The 15,593-nt window shown below is 37.9% G+C and overlaps 2 protein-coding genes across 2 annotated transcripts; one reads left to right on the top strand and one right to left on the bottom strand.

Annotated features, from left to right (window-relative positions):
• Positions 1 to 362: 362 nt before the first annotated feature.
• On the bottom strand, positions 363 to 6,677 carry degs2 (delta(4)-desaturase, sphingolipid 2). Its single transcript, XM_026933742.3, has 3 exons — positions 6,344 to 6,677; positions 2,235 to 2,977; positions 363 to 1,619 (listed from the first exon to the last, which is right to left on the bottom strand). Exons 1-3 carry the CDS (start codon positions 6,552 to 6,554, stop codon positions 1,476 to 1,478), a joined length of 1,098 nt encoding a protein of 365 aa, XP_026789543.2. The 5' UTR covers positions 6,555 to 6,677; the 3' UTR covers positions 363 to 1,475.
• A 4,107-nt stretch (positions 6,678 to 10,784) lies between these two features.
• Positions 10,785 to 15,072, top strand: yy1a (YY1 transcription factor a). Its single transcript, XM_026934450.3, has 5 exons — positions 10,785 to 11,412; positions 12,762 to 12,924; positions 13,375 to 13,435; positions 13,803 to 13,961; positions 14,259 to 15,072. The coding sequence occupies exons 1-5, from the start codon at positions 10,905 to 10,907 to the stop codon at positions 14,439 to 14,441; spliced, it is 1,074 nt and encodes a 357-aa protein (XP_026790251.1). The 5' UTR covers positions 10,785 to 10,904; the 3' UTR covers positions 14,442 to 15,072.
• The last annotated feature ends 521 nt before the right edge of the window (positions 15,073 to 15,593 follow it).

The raw sequence follows: 15,593 nt of genomic DNA, 5'->3' as shown, positions 1-15,593 counted from the left end.
ACTAATCCTTTATTTACATATCATATGCATAAGGCACACCCCCAATTTACCCTCATACACATCTAATTTACACGGAAACACACCCTAATTTATACAGCTGTTGCAGCAGTGAGCCAATAAAAGAAAAGCAGTCTAACCACATTAGAGGAAAAAGAACCATCCAAAACAGTAAGGAGAAAAAATTTTCAGTGAAGATAGGCGTGAGTGAGAAATGCTTTTGTCCGAGGTTGTTGCAAATAAAAAAAAGTGTGCTCTGTAGAAAGGGTAAAAAGAAATTGGAACTGTTCTCCAACCTGACCTGCAGCTAGTTAGGAGATCTCTGTACACAGCTAGGTTTTGATTCATTTTAGAACCGAATAGGACAAATTTTATTAAAGCTTTATTTATAAATAAGCGATAAGTGAGCCAAGTTTCCCTCTTGAACAGATGCTGAAAGATTTCAATTTGTTTAAATGCTGAAAGAAATCAATGAAGCACTGAAAATCAGACTACCAAAATGAATAAAAGGCCTGGCTGCCATGTTTGTTGATCCGAAATGATATTATAACCTCAAACCCCACTTCACCAAGCACTTCATGGTGTTTTTATGTCTGCAAATACACATATTACTTAACTGAAGGACTAATGAGCTTATAAAGAGCCATCTCTGAGTATTCTGATTCACATTTACAAATTACATGCTGGCACTAAAGCCCATTACCTATGTTTTAGTATGAGCACTGCACTTATTATAGTCTGCTTACTATAGCTTGTTATAGATTATACTCAATTAACTGCAAATAAAGCATTCTTTAAGTTGTGTAAATATTACACTCAAATTACAACTTCGATCGTACAGATAGATGAAATTGATTCATATGCGCAATATGGAATGTGTGGATGCTTGCTTTGAAATAAGATTTGACCATACCCAGCTTTGAAAAGTATGGGTCATTATGAAACAGTATTTTTTTTTTTTTCAAACTTAGAATCCCACATATGTTAATAAAAACACAACACTTTATATTCTTATGCTTCAACTACTTAAGGAATGCTTGTTTTAATTTAGCCATTGCATTGTAAAGTATCCAGGGTGATTCACACTGTCACTTACAGTTCATGACTCAGATTATTATTCAAATTTGTGATTAATCACAGATTACAATAGCTTTAGAATTACAGCCTCTTATAAAATATTCTATATGTCCAAAGGACAGTATGCTTTTTTCACAGATGAAAAGACATTTTAGTGGCTGGTTAGCACAAAAACATTTTTCATCTCAGCATCCGTTGCTTCTGCCCAAGATTAGTTGAAAACTCAACTTAGTGGAACTGAACATCCAGTTCATGTGAACTCTAAACCCGTTTCCCTGCTGCAGTTGTAAGTGAAAAAAGTTTTAAACACGTGTTTCTACTGGTTCAGCAGGCCTGTCAAGCTGTTCTTCTTTTCCGTTTTAAATAGCGGCTCTGTGAGAATAATGCACTCACAGTACAACTTATTCCTGTTTGGCCAGTTTGTATTCTCTTTTGATTCTGGCATAGGGGCCAATGCTGTCGTCAAACACAAAGTCCCAGAGCACCCGTATCCAGGAGGTGTGTTGCGGTAGTGAATCATAATACTCTGCTGCTATTTTCTTCACCTGGTAATGAAAGGACAAAAGATTTCAATAGTTGCTTAGGCAATGGGACTGAAAGTCAAGATTCAGAAGAGTCTGTTTTGGTTGTTTTCAGCTTAATTTACATATATGCTGTCAAATCATTCAAACCATGCATTTCTACAGTTTGTTCCTGACTTCCCAACACCCTGAAGAGTAGGTATCCTACTATTATAACCTGACATTCTAGGTACAGAAACAAAACAAGCTCCAGGAAGTATAGCTAGAATATATCTGGGATTTGCATATTCATATGTTTGATATTGACAGAAATAATACCATGGATGCGGTACCAAAATATACATAAGTGCTTTAAAAGCTTGTGTCAGATAAGCACATTATCTAGGGGAGCCACTCGATTTAATTTCAGTTAAGACCTTAAACAAGCTGCCGAACAATTCAAATATTTGTCTTTCTATGTGGCTAATGTTCTGTTTATTATTGTTGTCATTCAGTCTTGTTCTGGAATTCCATTCTTGACTAATTTCTAAAAGTCAAGCCACATGGTGACACGCTCATCTAATTCATTTTCAAACACACATTCTGGAATGTCAATCAGGCGCTCGAAGTCGGGAACATTGCATATAAATGGACACTCACCTCAGGTAACTTGCTACCAGGGATGCTGGGGAAATCGTGATGCTCCATATGGTATCCCACATTGAAAGTGATTAAGTTCAGAGGGCCATAGTACGAGTAGGTCTCATGGCCCTTCAGGAACATGTAATGCTCAGCAATGAAGTGTCCAGAGATGGGATGCAGGCCCATGCACAGTATGGACCCAGAGATAAGGTACACAATTGGTTTGAGTCCCCAGATATAGTAGATAAGAATGTCTGCTGCGAACTGCATGGCTGCATTCATCATCTCCAGTCTGGTCACAGGTTTTGGGTTCACCACCAGAGGCCGCAGTGCATAGAAGAAGGGCTGGAGGAAGAGCCAAAGCATCTTCCTTGCAGGTGTGCAGAAGAACCAGCCTTCCAGGTCTGTAGGGATGTCCACATCCAGGCCATCCCCTCCAAGGTAGCGGTGGTGGTCGATGTGGTATTTCTTGAAGGAGGCCGAGTAAGGTAGGCCGATGGGCAGATTGGCGAACATGGCGAACCACCGGTTCCAGCGCACTTGCTTGTTCCCGAATGCGATGTTGTGTGAGATGTCATGGATCGCCAGGGTCAAGGAGTGGTTTATACAGCCACCAAAGGCATATGCCCAGAAAAACACCCACTTCCAAGACAACTCATGGATTAGGTAACATGCCACGAATTGAGTGAGTACCATTCCAGACACAACCCACTTCAGCTGGGGGTCGGGACCCATCAAAGTCTTGATCTGCGGATACTTTGCTATAAAGAGAGAGCAGGAAGTCAAAATCATTTCCTTGAATTTTACTTTAATCCTGCTTTCATTTTTTCTGCAGGCGCAGGTAACCTGGATACTACATGGAAATACAACAAGGAACACAGGAAGTCATGCAGTGGTTAATGCTCTCCCTGTGGGGCAGGAAGGCCTCCTGATGTTGTGCCTTTTTTTAAATTAGCACACTTGTTGCTCCTGTGCCTTAGTTATTTATTTATTTATTTTAAATGAGCACACTTGCTGCTCCTGTGCCTACTTGTCAAATGGCACTCATGGTAGGCACTAACACACTCAATTATTTTGGTCTATGACATAAAATAAACATAAAACTATTTCTAGAAAACCAGGCCTTACACTTACTCTTACTAATTTGCATGTAGGCTGTATGCAAATGTAAGATTTCAGTTTATTTTCTGTACCGTAGGTGTGTTTACAGTTCACCTGTGCCTTGTCCGATTTTCCCTTCCCACTTCCACTTGGGAAACCCCAAATATCCTTTCTTTTTTAAGGGAATAGTTCCAACAATACTAAAGCAACTAGCAATAGCTTAAAACAACAGCAACAACAAAAAAAATAGTACCATCTGGGCTACAATGGTCCAATTTGAATAAATTCAAAATCCCCTGGGTTGCTTTATGTCACTATTAGTCAAACAAGTATTATTTGAATGAACTACTTTTTTTAAAGGTGTCTAATGGTTATGTTGTACATTTCCCCCCAAGAATGAAAGTCTAATTGTGTTTTATTTAATTATACTACTGATCCTTTCATTTTTAAGACAAGAAAAACACTGATAAATTAAACTTCAACAGTTCACTGACCACAACTAGACCTAGTTCAGACAAAGCATTACTCTGCATATTACTAGGCCTCAATTAAGTCCAAATAATTTAGGATGTAAGGAGCCTACTGGTTGATAAGCAGGGTTGTTAAGGTGTTACAGTTTCACAGTTAGGCACTGTGTATGATTGGATGGTTACCTCACCACTGACTTTTTCCAAAATACAGAGTAAAATGTATTGCTGTCCATTATCTTTTGCCTGTTCATTTTTTAATTATTTACTGCAGTGGTTCTCATCCTTTTTGTGTCCGGTTGTGCCAAAAAATGTATGTTGGATTTCACAACACCCAAATTATACTATAGCAACATCTATTTATTGATGCAGGGGACATGGACTGAACTGAAAGCCGTTTGGCTGTCTAACCTGCACACTGCTGTACCACACTAAACCTTTCCTCATCTCACTCTCAGCTTAAAATGACAATGTGATAAATACAATACAGAAGAACAATTTTCAAACAAAAAAGAAACATTTTTTATATACTATAAAGTGCAAAGACTTTTGGACAAAGATTAATGTATATTTTTTTCCTTTTTCACCACCGGCTTGCAATATGTAAATATGTAAATGCAATATGTGCAGCATCTTCCTTAGTTGTTTTATAGCTAGGAAAATTATAGAGCAAGTATTTCTTAAAATTAAAAAATATATATTTAAAAAACTAGCATAAAAAAAATAACATCTTTCTCTGTATCATTCATCCTGATACATTTTTGTTGAGCATGTGAATTATTAACACAGCTGTTTTGGTCACATGTTAAGTCAGCACTTACATTTATTTCATCATAATTCCTGAATGTGACTAAAGTATCTCATGAGTGCTCATTTGATCGATTTGATAGAAAATTTCCCAGTATTGCTGCATGAAAATAGCTACATGTGGTAAATGATTCTTTGATAGAAATATGGTTCTCTTGAAATGGCCCTTTAGCAATGTGCAGGCTCTTAATGACCTTCAAGCACCATGAATCAGCTCAATGAGCATTAGAGTCTTCAGCTAAGGTGTAAAATGACTGTGGTGGAAACATGTCTTCCACACCTTCCACACCCTTACTGTCGCTTAAAAACACTAGCCATTTTGACTCCTCGGTTCTCTTTCAATGTGCAAAGGGATGATAAAATACAGCGTTATAAATATTTGAAGAGCCAAAGGTGTCAGTTCACAACAGAGGCTTAATGAAGCCCACAAGAGGAAAAACACTATGAATATAAAACTGAATTTTTCATCATACACAAATGCCATTCATTCTTGTACAATACTTACAATCACTACAATTTACTTATTTTTATGACAAAAAAATCAGTCAGAGCAGCATCTATCTAGATACACTACATATTTAATAAACAGATAATTCATTGTATACGCATTTATACATCCTTAGAGTGAATCACTAGTTGATTAGGTATACCAATCCAGTAACTATTAAACTGGGAACTCAGTATAGTGGCATTTCACCAGTCCTGAAGGGAGTTCTGCTCTGTTGACTTTCAGACATTAATGCCAACAGTGTGTGTGTGTGTGTGTGTGTGTGTGTGTGTGTGTGTGTGGACCACCACAGTATTCGATTGTGTTCTGTTTCCAAGCAAAGCCTAACAACCGCCCTGATACACATGGGTCACTCACCGATTGTTCCTCTTGTCAAAGTGTGATTTGTCTAGAGTCAGTGTACAGAAAATAACTCAGCCTGGTCATTCACACTACATCTCTCTGTTTCAACCAGACTGGGTAAAGACAGTAGTCTAGAGGGTGAATGAACTGAAAAAAGCCAGAATAGTAGACGTTACTGTTTAACAGTTTATGGTATTTATCTACGGGGCACACAATAACTGAATAAGCAAATGTGGATCTGTGCTTTGCCAATCCAGGTCTACAGTACTACAGTACGACCTCACATGCCTTTGCTTTAGGGTCCTTAATAATCCATTTTTATATCCTCACCTGACTGATGCTGATTGTTGAACAAACTATTTAGTATGCTTCTGTGAGTACCCAAAAAATGTGATACTTGAATAAATCATAAAAAAAACAGGCTATTCAGCAGGGTAGAGTGCTGCAATCATTCCCAGCAAACTTTACACATTGATCTAACCCTCAGCAAGAAGGAAGTACTAGAAGGAAGTCTGGAAACAGTTCTGAGCTCCTCGAGTGTGTAGACGAGCGTCTGTTTGGGGTGTTTAGTTTCCTAAACACAGGATTGAGACAGAACCCAGGATCCATGCGGTGAGGTTTGGAGCACCTGTCTGAGCGGAAGTAACTGTGTGTCTAGTGGCTTTGCGGATGCGGCCAGACAGGACACAGAACCTGACACTCATTTACCCAAACAAATCAACAAACAAACAAACAAGATGAAAATGAAAGGAAATAAAACAAGCACGCCGATTTATACCAGCGATGACAGGGTTAAATCTGAAACACCTGCCCTAGATATAATTCCCTACCTTTTTTTTAAAAAAAAAAAAAAGAAATGTTACAAGGACAGAATGTCTACTGAGTTTTAAAAGTGGACCTACCTAAAATTTCCCTTCTTCTCCATGTGTGCGGCTGCTCGTCGTAAACCCATTCAAAGTCCCCACGTCCACCTGCTTTACCCATTTTCCTCCTCCTGTAGTGGCGTAGTGAGCTCAGGTGATTGCTGTCGGAGTGCCCTGGTTTGGGACACGCCCTCGCTGATAAGGCTGGAAAGGTGTGCCAGAGAGTGACTACAAGCTGTATAATGCTCATGGCTTTGTCAAAAACAGGCGAGGCTGCCTAAGGCGTTGAAACACTCGAGCTACTGAAGTGCAGAAAACAGGCTAAACACAGGAAAAGGCTGAGGCTATGTCCCTTATTGTTATCCCTAAGTTTCCCTTATTTCATAATGACTGTCTCAAACTTGTCTAACTGAAAGGTCGTGTACTTTTTTTTTTTTTGGCAGTACTTTCAGACTGATTATGAAAGCATTTCACATTACGACCACTAGATGGCGCCAAATTACATTCAAGTGAATCAAGGAAATTGAGCCAAATACAGTCAGGAACATAAGTATTTCTACAGTGACTTTTTTTTTTTTTTTTTTTTTTTTTTTTAAATTTTGCCTCTGTATACCATAACAATGGATTTGAAATGAAGCAGGTAAGATCTGATTGAAGTGTAGACTTTCAGCTTCAATTCAAGGGGTTTAACAAAAATATTGCATTAACAGTTTAGGAATTACAGCAATTTTTTTACAGAGTCCCTCCATTTTTACTCAAAAGTAATTGGACACACTGACAGTTATAAATATAAGGATTATTTTTAATACTTGGATGCAAATCCTTTGCAATCAATGACTGCATGAAATCTGGAACCCATGGATATCAGCAAATGCTGAGTTTCATCCCCCGAGGGCTTTACTGCAGCCGCCTTCAGTGGCTGCTTGTTTGTAGGTCTTTCTGTCTCAGTTTTGTCTTTAGTAAGTGAAAAGCATGCTCAATTGGGTTGAGGTCAGATTCAGATGAATTCACAGCCATCATTTCATTTCGTGAAATGTGGGCCAGATAAAGAAGGATGTGTGGGCTGTCACTGGGCCATAAAAACATTTTATTAGCACTTATTAAGATTACAAGTACAGTGGATATTAAAAGTCAAGCACACCCCTGTTTATGACAGGTTTTTGTGATGAAAAAATGAAACCAAGATAAATCATGTCAGATTTCTTCCCACCCTGAATGTGAACATACGACATATAAAAATTAAATGAAAAACAAACAGAAATATTTTTGGGAAAAATAGGAAAAATAAAATAGTTACAATAACCTGGTTGCATAAGTGTGCACACCCTTTTATAATTGGAGATAGGCCTGTGTTCAGAATGAACCAATCACATTCAAACTCATGTTCAAAAGTAATTATCATACAGCTGTCCTCAATGAAATTATTATTATATATTAACCCCAAATAAAGACACACTGTTTCTGTAGGATTTTCTTCACATCTTCTAGATTTCATCTGACTGCTGAAGCCATGGTCTGCAAAGAGCTTACAAAATATGCACAGGGTCTGACTGTTGAAAGGAATCGATCAGGAGAGGAGTATAAAAGCATTTCCAAAACATTAGATATACCATGGAACACCGTGAAGGCCATCAAAGACAAGTGGACAAAATGTAGCACCACATTGACATCACCAAGAACAGGATGTTCCTCAAAAATTTACAAAAAGACGAGACAAAGTCTTACCAGGGAGGCTGCCAAAAGACCTACAGCAACTTTAAAGGAGCTACAGGAATATCTGATGAGTACTGATTACTCTCTGCATGTGACAACAACCTCTCATATTCTTCACATGTCTGGACTATGGGGTAGGGTGGCTAGTTGGAAGCCCTTGGTCACAAAAACATCCAAGCCCAATTAATTCACCCCAAACCATGTGTCAAAATGTGTTACGGTCTGATGAAACCAATTCCAAAAGGTGTAATAATTCTATAATGATATGTTTGGTGCAAAAAAGACACATCACCAAAAGAACATTGAAGCATGGTGGTGGCAGCATCATGCTTTAGGGCTATTTCTTCAGCCAGAACTGGGGCTTTTATCAAGGTGGAGGGAATCATGAATAGCTATGAATACCAGCCAATTTTAGTGCAAAACATTCAGGTTCTACTAGTAAGCTGGGAATTTAGTCTTTCAGCATGACAACGACCCAAATCATGCATCCAAATCATCAAAGCAATGGCTTATCCAAAAGAAGATCAATTTTTTGAATGACCTAGCGCCAAAGACCAGACCTGAACGCAACTAAAAATCTGAGGGGTGACCTGAAGCGGACTGTGCACAGGAGATTCCCTCACAATTTGATGGATGTAGAATGTTTTCGCAAGAAAGAGTGGGAAAATATTGGCAAGTCAAGATGCGCCGTGCTGATAGACGCTTAGCCAAAAAGACTGAGTGGTGTAATAAAGTCAATAGGTGCTTCAACAAAGTATTAGTCTAGGGGTGTGCACACTTAGGCAACCTGGTTATTTTATTTTTCCTATTTTTCCCTAAAATGTTTCTTATTGTTTTTCACTTTATTTGTGTACTTTGCAATTCCAAATTAAAGGTGGGAAAAGATCTGACATGATTTATCGTGGTTTAATTTTTTTCATCACAAAAACCTGCCATTTTAACAGGGGTGTGTAGACTTTTTATATCCATTGTAATATTAGTCTAATTAATAGCTAACTAGTCTATGTAATACTGATCTTATTAGCAAGCTAGCTACCTGACCATGACTATATATTTTGCTAAGGAAAAATATTAATATCTTAATTTCATATTTTTATAAGAATACACTATATTACACTATAATAAATACATCTATCAGTATAATAGATTTTTATTCATAATGTGTTCAGTGGCCCTCACTGAAAAATGAAAATTTTACCCCATATGTATTGACAATATATCAATAATTTCCCACAATTCATGAAATATTATGTTTTGTTAGTGAAAACAAAGTGAATTCTTTGTTTTCAGGGCCTCAGTAACATTTCAGTGACCCCACTAACTAACTAGTAAAAGTGATAAATTCTTTCTTGAGGTAAACTGACCAATAAACACTCTGAGGAGGAAAATGAAGCTGTCTTTCAGCACTGGGCTCCATGGCAACAGTGAAACTGAGATTTTTCTTTTTCAGATTTGTTTCTCTACCTTATTCACTATATGTTTTTTTTTTTTTTTTTTGCCACAGTTCATTCTATTCCAGTCTTTATTTTTAACAGTCTTATAATTCCTGAAATCAAACTAAGGATAATGTTGGTTACAGGAAGAAAGTGGATCAATATGAATCACTAACTGTAGTCTAATGTTGCCAGATTGGATTTGTTCACCCTCGAGTTGTCTTTTTTTTAATTTATTTAATTTTATTTATTATTTATTTTTTTTGGTTCATAACATAACATTTGCCTTTTGGTTCATAACATAACCTTGAACTGGTAAAGATTTAACTTTGATTTTATGAATTTTATTTATTTATTATTGTTTTTTTTGGATTGAATTTGGTTATTTGCCCAGTTTTAAAAGATACACAAAATAAATACTTTTATTCTAAAAATATTTTATATAATTAAAATAATATTGATTAACCCATTTTTTACTCATTTATTTTATTCATTTATTCATTCATCTTCAGTAAGTGCTGAATCCAAAGCCTAGCCTGGGAATAAACCCTAGAAGATATGCACACACATTCATACACTCGTTCACACCTATGGGCCAGTGCACCTACAGGCATGTTTCAGGGATGTGGGAGGAAACTGAAGAACCTGGAGGAAACCCTCACAGACGCAGGGAGAACATCGACAACTCCACACAGACAGCAATCCGACTAATCCGGCACCCTGGAGCTGTGCGATTCTGCACCACCATATTTACATTATATTTTATATACATTATTTTGATTATTAGTTCTAAATGAATGAAAAAAAAATGACTGAAATGTTCTTATGCAGTAAAATATATTGAGTATATATATAAGGTAAAGTAATATTATATTGTTACAGTGTAGTATTTAATAACAATAATAGCTGTAATAACTGTATTTATTAAATTATTTATAAACAGTTTAAAATGACTCCTCATACCTGTTACAAGTGATATTTCTATTGATTATTGGTGTTATTGATTTTGTATGATCAATTTAGAAACATTGTAGATCACCTATACCAATTATACTGCACTACTATACTTTCATGAAAGGTTTTCTATTTGAGCAAAATTATATATATTTTAAATCTGTGCAAAATCTATACACAACTCAAATACATTCACAAGTGAGTTCACAGCCTGCCCACAATTCATGTCCATTTTTATGAACAGATGATATGTCCTGATCTACAGTTTGAATAACAGTAACAGCAATAATAGTAATAGTAATCTTTGTTTATTAGTATAGTCCAGTTGAGCTGATCCAAGTGTCACAGGAGGGTTTCTGTGCAATCTGGCCACCCCGGTAGTCAGTGTTGTTAGTGTGGTAAGGAAGGGGGTGTTAGCAGAGGCGACGGAGAGGCAGAGTGCAAGAGCGTGAAGCTACTCGACAGCCAATTGGTCCCGTTTGGACGAAAAACAATCCGGAATGGCGTCTGGAGAGACACTGTACATAGAAACGGACGGCTCGGAGATGCCGGCGGAGATCGTGGAGCTGCATGAAATCGAGGTGGAGACCATCGAGACCACGGTGGTCGGAGGAGACGACGACGACGACGACGAACATCAGTCCATGATCGCGCTGCAGCCGCTGGTGTCTGACGACCCGAATCACATCCACCACCAAGAGGTGATCTTAGTCCAGACCCGGGAGGAGGTGGTGGGATGCGATGACTCGGAACTGCACACAAACGACGGCTTTGAGGACCAGATTCTGATCCCGGTCCCTGTTCCAGCCGCGGAGGAAGAGTTTATCGAGCAGACTCTGGTGACTGTGTCTGGGAAAAACACGGGGCGCCTGAAGAAAGGAAGCGGCAAGAAAGTGGTTAAAAAAGGCTTTCTGGGCGCTACAGAGGCGAGCGGACGGAAATGGGAACAGAAGCAAGTGCAGATAAAAACGCTCGAAGGAGAATTTTCTGTTACTATGTGGGCATCGGGTAAGTTTTATGTTTTGAAAGTTGGCTAGTTGCATTGTTCTTGGTTTGAAAACAGGGCCTCGTGTGGGCCCTGAGCTGTTCAACACTCACAGCAGGCGAGCGCGTTAAACACCGTGCAGTGCGGCGTTATTCACAGCGACAAATACACACTTTAGCCTAGAGTACCGGCTTGAAATGTTTTTGTTTTGATGGGAAGCCATGTTTTAAGTGTTGATGGGCGCCGCCATATTCGTCCAGACCATTATGGCCGCCCGAAAATGGCGTTTCTGTAGCCGGGGAAAGATGGCGGCGAACGGCGGCAGGCGCCCTGCTGCAGGCTGGAAGAAGGCCTCAGTGGCGCACTTCAGCTCAACGGGTTCTCTTCACAGATAGCCTGTGTGTTTTTTTTTCCTACCCGTATTCACACAAATCCCGCCTCGCGCTCCGTGATTGGCTCATCCTATATATAATCGAGCTGTTTATTGGCCAGCGTCGAGTCCTCGCTCAGAAAGCCTGATGCTGTAACCATTCACCGAGAATAAAGAGCTGTTTGGCGGAAAACGGGTGAAAGTGCCTCAAAACCACAGTCCTCCTGAAGAAGGGGAGTGACCTTAAAAACAAACGTTAAAAGGCGAATTTGGATATTTTTATTCGCTTATTTATGATTATACAGATACGTACTAGATTACTTAATGTATTATTAGAATTAAAACGTGAACTATTACTGTTATTTATGGGTCTACTATAGATAGCTAGTTATGAACGTCGTACATGGTTATAATGCATTATAACGTGAGAGACATCAGGGGTTAATTTTGGTCCTTTGCAAACTTATAATTATTATTATTATTATTAGTAGTAGTAGTAGTAGTAGTAATATTAATTCTTCTGGGTTAGGACTAGGATCATGTAGACTAACTAGGCTGCAATTAAGTTCTTGATCACTGAAAACAAGTCATAACATACTACATGTGATTTGAAAGCAGAAAGTCCTCATTAGTCAATTTTAATATTAATTAGTAATAAAAATGGGTCATTTCCTAGTAAATGTGCAAATCTAAAAGCTGTGTTTGTCATTGTTGCTGTTTGAGTGTGAGTCAATATGAAATCTATATTACCTGTACACACATATGTAAGTTTTAGCCGGGTTTCAGTCACCCTGTAATTGCTTTAGTGATATGATTGTAGCAGTAACAATGTCATGTTTAATCCATGTCTGTTCATGAAAGCCTGATGAAACGGGACTCATGACCTGATTTAGGAGTTTGTCTGAACTTTGGTCTCATTCAAAGCAGTGGTGGTCAGTTTACAGTGTTTATACTTGACCTTTTGTATGTTCCTTCTAACGCTGTCGTTTGGCTTTGTTGCAGATGATAAGAAGGACATTGATCACGAGACAGTAGTTGAGGAGCAGATCATCGGGGAGAACTCCCCTCCAGATTACTCAGAGTACATGACGGGCAAGAAGCTGCCACCTGGTGGAATCCCGGGCATTGACTTGTCCGACCCCAAACAGCTGGCAGAGTTTGCTAGGTGATCATTTGAAGTTTACGCTGAAATGCTTTCTGAAGTGGTATTTTGAGAAGTTTTGCAGTAGAATCAGTAACAGAAATCCATATATTGGTTTCAAAAAATATATGATAGGTATACAGATGAAAATACAGTGTAGTGCATTTTGTGTTGGATTTTTACCCTGTAATATTTGGACACTGAATGATTAAAAATGAGTGTTATTCAGCATTAACCATTATAGCATGTTATACTATAGGACGGTTGAATTATTAAATGTGATGGGTCAGAAGGTGTTGATTAATTTTCTGACCATAATGCTGGCTGTAATTGGAATTGCAAGTTTATATTAGCAATAAATATATTACAACATTGCAAAGTGTTTTATTCCTCTTGTACCACAGGAATTACAAATTTTATTACATAGTGTGTGGCTTACCATTTTAAACATTGTATGTTATTTTTATGTAACAGGATGAAACCACGAAAAATGAAGGAAGATGATTCACCAAGAACAATAGCCTGCCCCCACAAAGTAAGTAATTTGTCATGAAAGGTAGATTTAAATCCCCCCAGTTTTATCCAGAGCACTACTGTTGTAAATATCCTAAATAATGTATGGCTGTCATATACAGAATCATATGTGTCTGGGTATTTCTTTTCTTATTATTTCTTTTCTTGTATGACAATCACTATTATTTCAGTTGATTGCTTTAGAGATATCCTCTATTTTTGTATATATGAGATAAATTAGAGGTTTTAAGCAAGCTGTGATCTAAGTAGTGTTCATTTCAGTGAGGAACGTGGCATTTTCCCTGTAAGGGCATTTAACATCATCTTTGGTTTGGAGTTTAATATTATTATTTTTAATTTATTTATTTTTTTATTGCACTAATTTCCAGGGTTGCTCAAAAATGTTCAGAGACAACTCTGCAATGAGGAAGCATTTGCACACACACGGACCACGTGTCCACGTGTGCGCTGAATGTGGGAAAGCATTTGTTGAAAGTTCCAAACTCAAACGACATCAGTTGGTTCATACTGGCGAAAAGCCTTTCCAGGTGAGTCTTCAGTTTGAGTGTCATATTGTATGAGATTTATATAAAATCCATTTGTTTAAATGTAATATAAACTTTGAATTTTAATTACATTTCTCAGGACACTTGTGTTCTATAATTCTGATTATTGATGCCTGTTTGTCAGTTGAGTTCAGTTTAGTGTTACAAATAAACCCCCTATAAATAGTGCATTGCAGAGAAAAAACAGAAGTGGGATTGGGCAAACAATAGTCTTCTTAAGAATGTAGCATTTTTGTTCTGATAGAATACATGAAGAAAGTCTTCTCTTTTTCTTCTCAGTGCACATTTGAAGGCTGTGGAAAGCGTTTCTCTCTGGACTTCAACTTGCGCACACATGTGCGTATTCACACTGGAGACAGACCCTACGTGTGCCCGTTTGACGGCTGCAATAAGAAATTTGCCCAGTCCACCAACCTAAAGTCTCACATTTTGACACATGCTAAAGCTAAGAACAACCAGTGAATGGACTGGATCTGGAAAGACGTTTCAATAAGGACAGCAGCATTCAACGCTTTAAAAAAACACCCTTTGTGTGTTGTTTGTAGAAGATTTTTTTGTAAGAGAGAGTATCTACTGATGTTTTATCAGAATGAGTATTTAACTGATGAACTGACACCCAACTAGCCCTTAGGACACTTCTTATGGTACAAACTGAACTGAAATTTCTTTACTACCAGAAAGTGTCTTCTTTTGAAGACGTGCGTTTCTGGACCTTCATCCACAACCCGAGATATTCTTTCTCCAGAACCCAAAGAGTCTAATTTTTCTGTCTGTGTATGTTACCTGTCCGCAAAGAGACATGACTGCTTTTTTAGTTGTCTTCTAAGTGTGCATATTGTACACTTTTTAGACATTAGCTTTGTCTTGAAATGTTTTTTCCCCCTGAGATTTGATATATGTGAATGCTCTTCTTCAAAAAGAAGGAGATACTATTAAATTTTTTTTTTCCAGTCATGAGGTATCCTCCAGTGGTATCTCATTTTGTATAACTGTTCTGTAAAAATATTTTGAAAATCATGTAGATAATAGAGATGTTAGATTTCTGTTTAACCTATTAAAGGAATTTTATTCAATTAAAAATTGCGCCACTGCACGGAGAGCTACATTTCTTTACATTGAACAAATTAGTGTGAATCCTCCATTATTGTTACTAGGATGTACTAATTACTAAAATGTAAAAGATTTCAGATCTTTATCTTTGCTTGTGCAAACACACTGTCCACTTTATTCGGAACACTTGCACATTTATGCAGTTATCTACTCAGCCAATCATGCAAACACAGGTCAAGAGCTTTAGTTGATGTTCACAATGATGATCAAACATCAGAATGAAGAAAAAGTGTGATTTCTGTGACTTTGATCGTAGCATGGTTGTTGGTACCAGGTGGGATAGTTTGAGTATTTCAGTAACTTCTGATCTCCTGGGATTTTCGTACACACAACATTCTATAGAGTTTAGGTGGAAACGTCAAACTTGTTGATAAGAGAGGTCAGAGGAAAATGGCCAAATTGGTTTGAGCTGCCAGGAAGGATACAGAAACTCAAATAATCATTCTTTACAACCGTGGTGAGCATGGACAAAACATTGACCTTGAGATGGATGAGCCATGACAT

Source organism: Pangasianodon hypophthalmus, chromosome 10, assembly GCF_027358585.1.
Source record: "Pangasianodon hypophthalmus isolate fPanHyp1 chromosome 10, fPanHyp1.pri, whole genome shotgun sequence".
In the NCBI taxonomy this organism is placed as follows: Eukaryota; Metazoa; Chordata; class Actinopteri; order Siluriformes; family Pangasiidae; genus Pangasianodon; species Pangasianodon hypophthalmus.
Note: the sequence above shows the minus strand (reverse complement) of the source record. Positions and strands in the feature narration are given on the sequence as shown.

What these genes read in the sequence shown, in the direction of transcription:
- degs2 (XM_026933742.3), bottom strand. Translation starts at nt 6,554, where the DNA reads ATGAGCATTATACAGCTTGTAGTCACTCTCTGGCACACCTTTCCAGCC. An exon ending in GAGAAGAAGGGAAATTTTAG is followed by an intron (nt 2,978 to 6,343) that starts GTAGGTCCACTT and finishes CTCTCTTTATAG; the next exon opens with CAAAGTATCCGCAGATCAAG. An exon ending in CTGGTAGCAAGTTACCTGAG is followed by an intron (nt 1,620 to 2,234) that starts GTGAGTGTCCAT and finishes TTTCATTACCAG; the next exon opens with GTGAAGAAAATAGCAGCAGA.
- yy1a (XM_026934450.3), top strand. Translation starts at nt 10,905, where the DNA reads ATGGCGTCTGGAGAGACACTGTACATAGAAACGGACGGCTCGGAGATG. An exon ending in CAGCTGGCAGAGTTTGCTAG is followed by an intron (nt 12,925 to 13,374) that starts GTGATCATTTGA and finishes TTTATGTAACAG; the next exon opens with GATGAAACCACGAAAAATGA. An exon ending in CAATAGCCTGCCCCCACAAA is followed by an intron (nt 13,436 to 13,802) that starts GTAAGTAATTTG and finishes ACTAATTTCCAG; the next exon opens with GGTTGCTCAAAAATGTTCAG.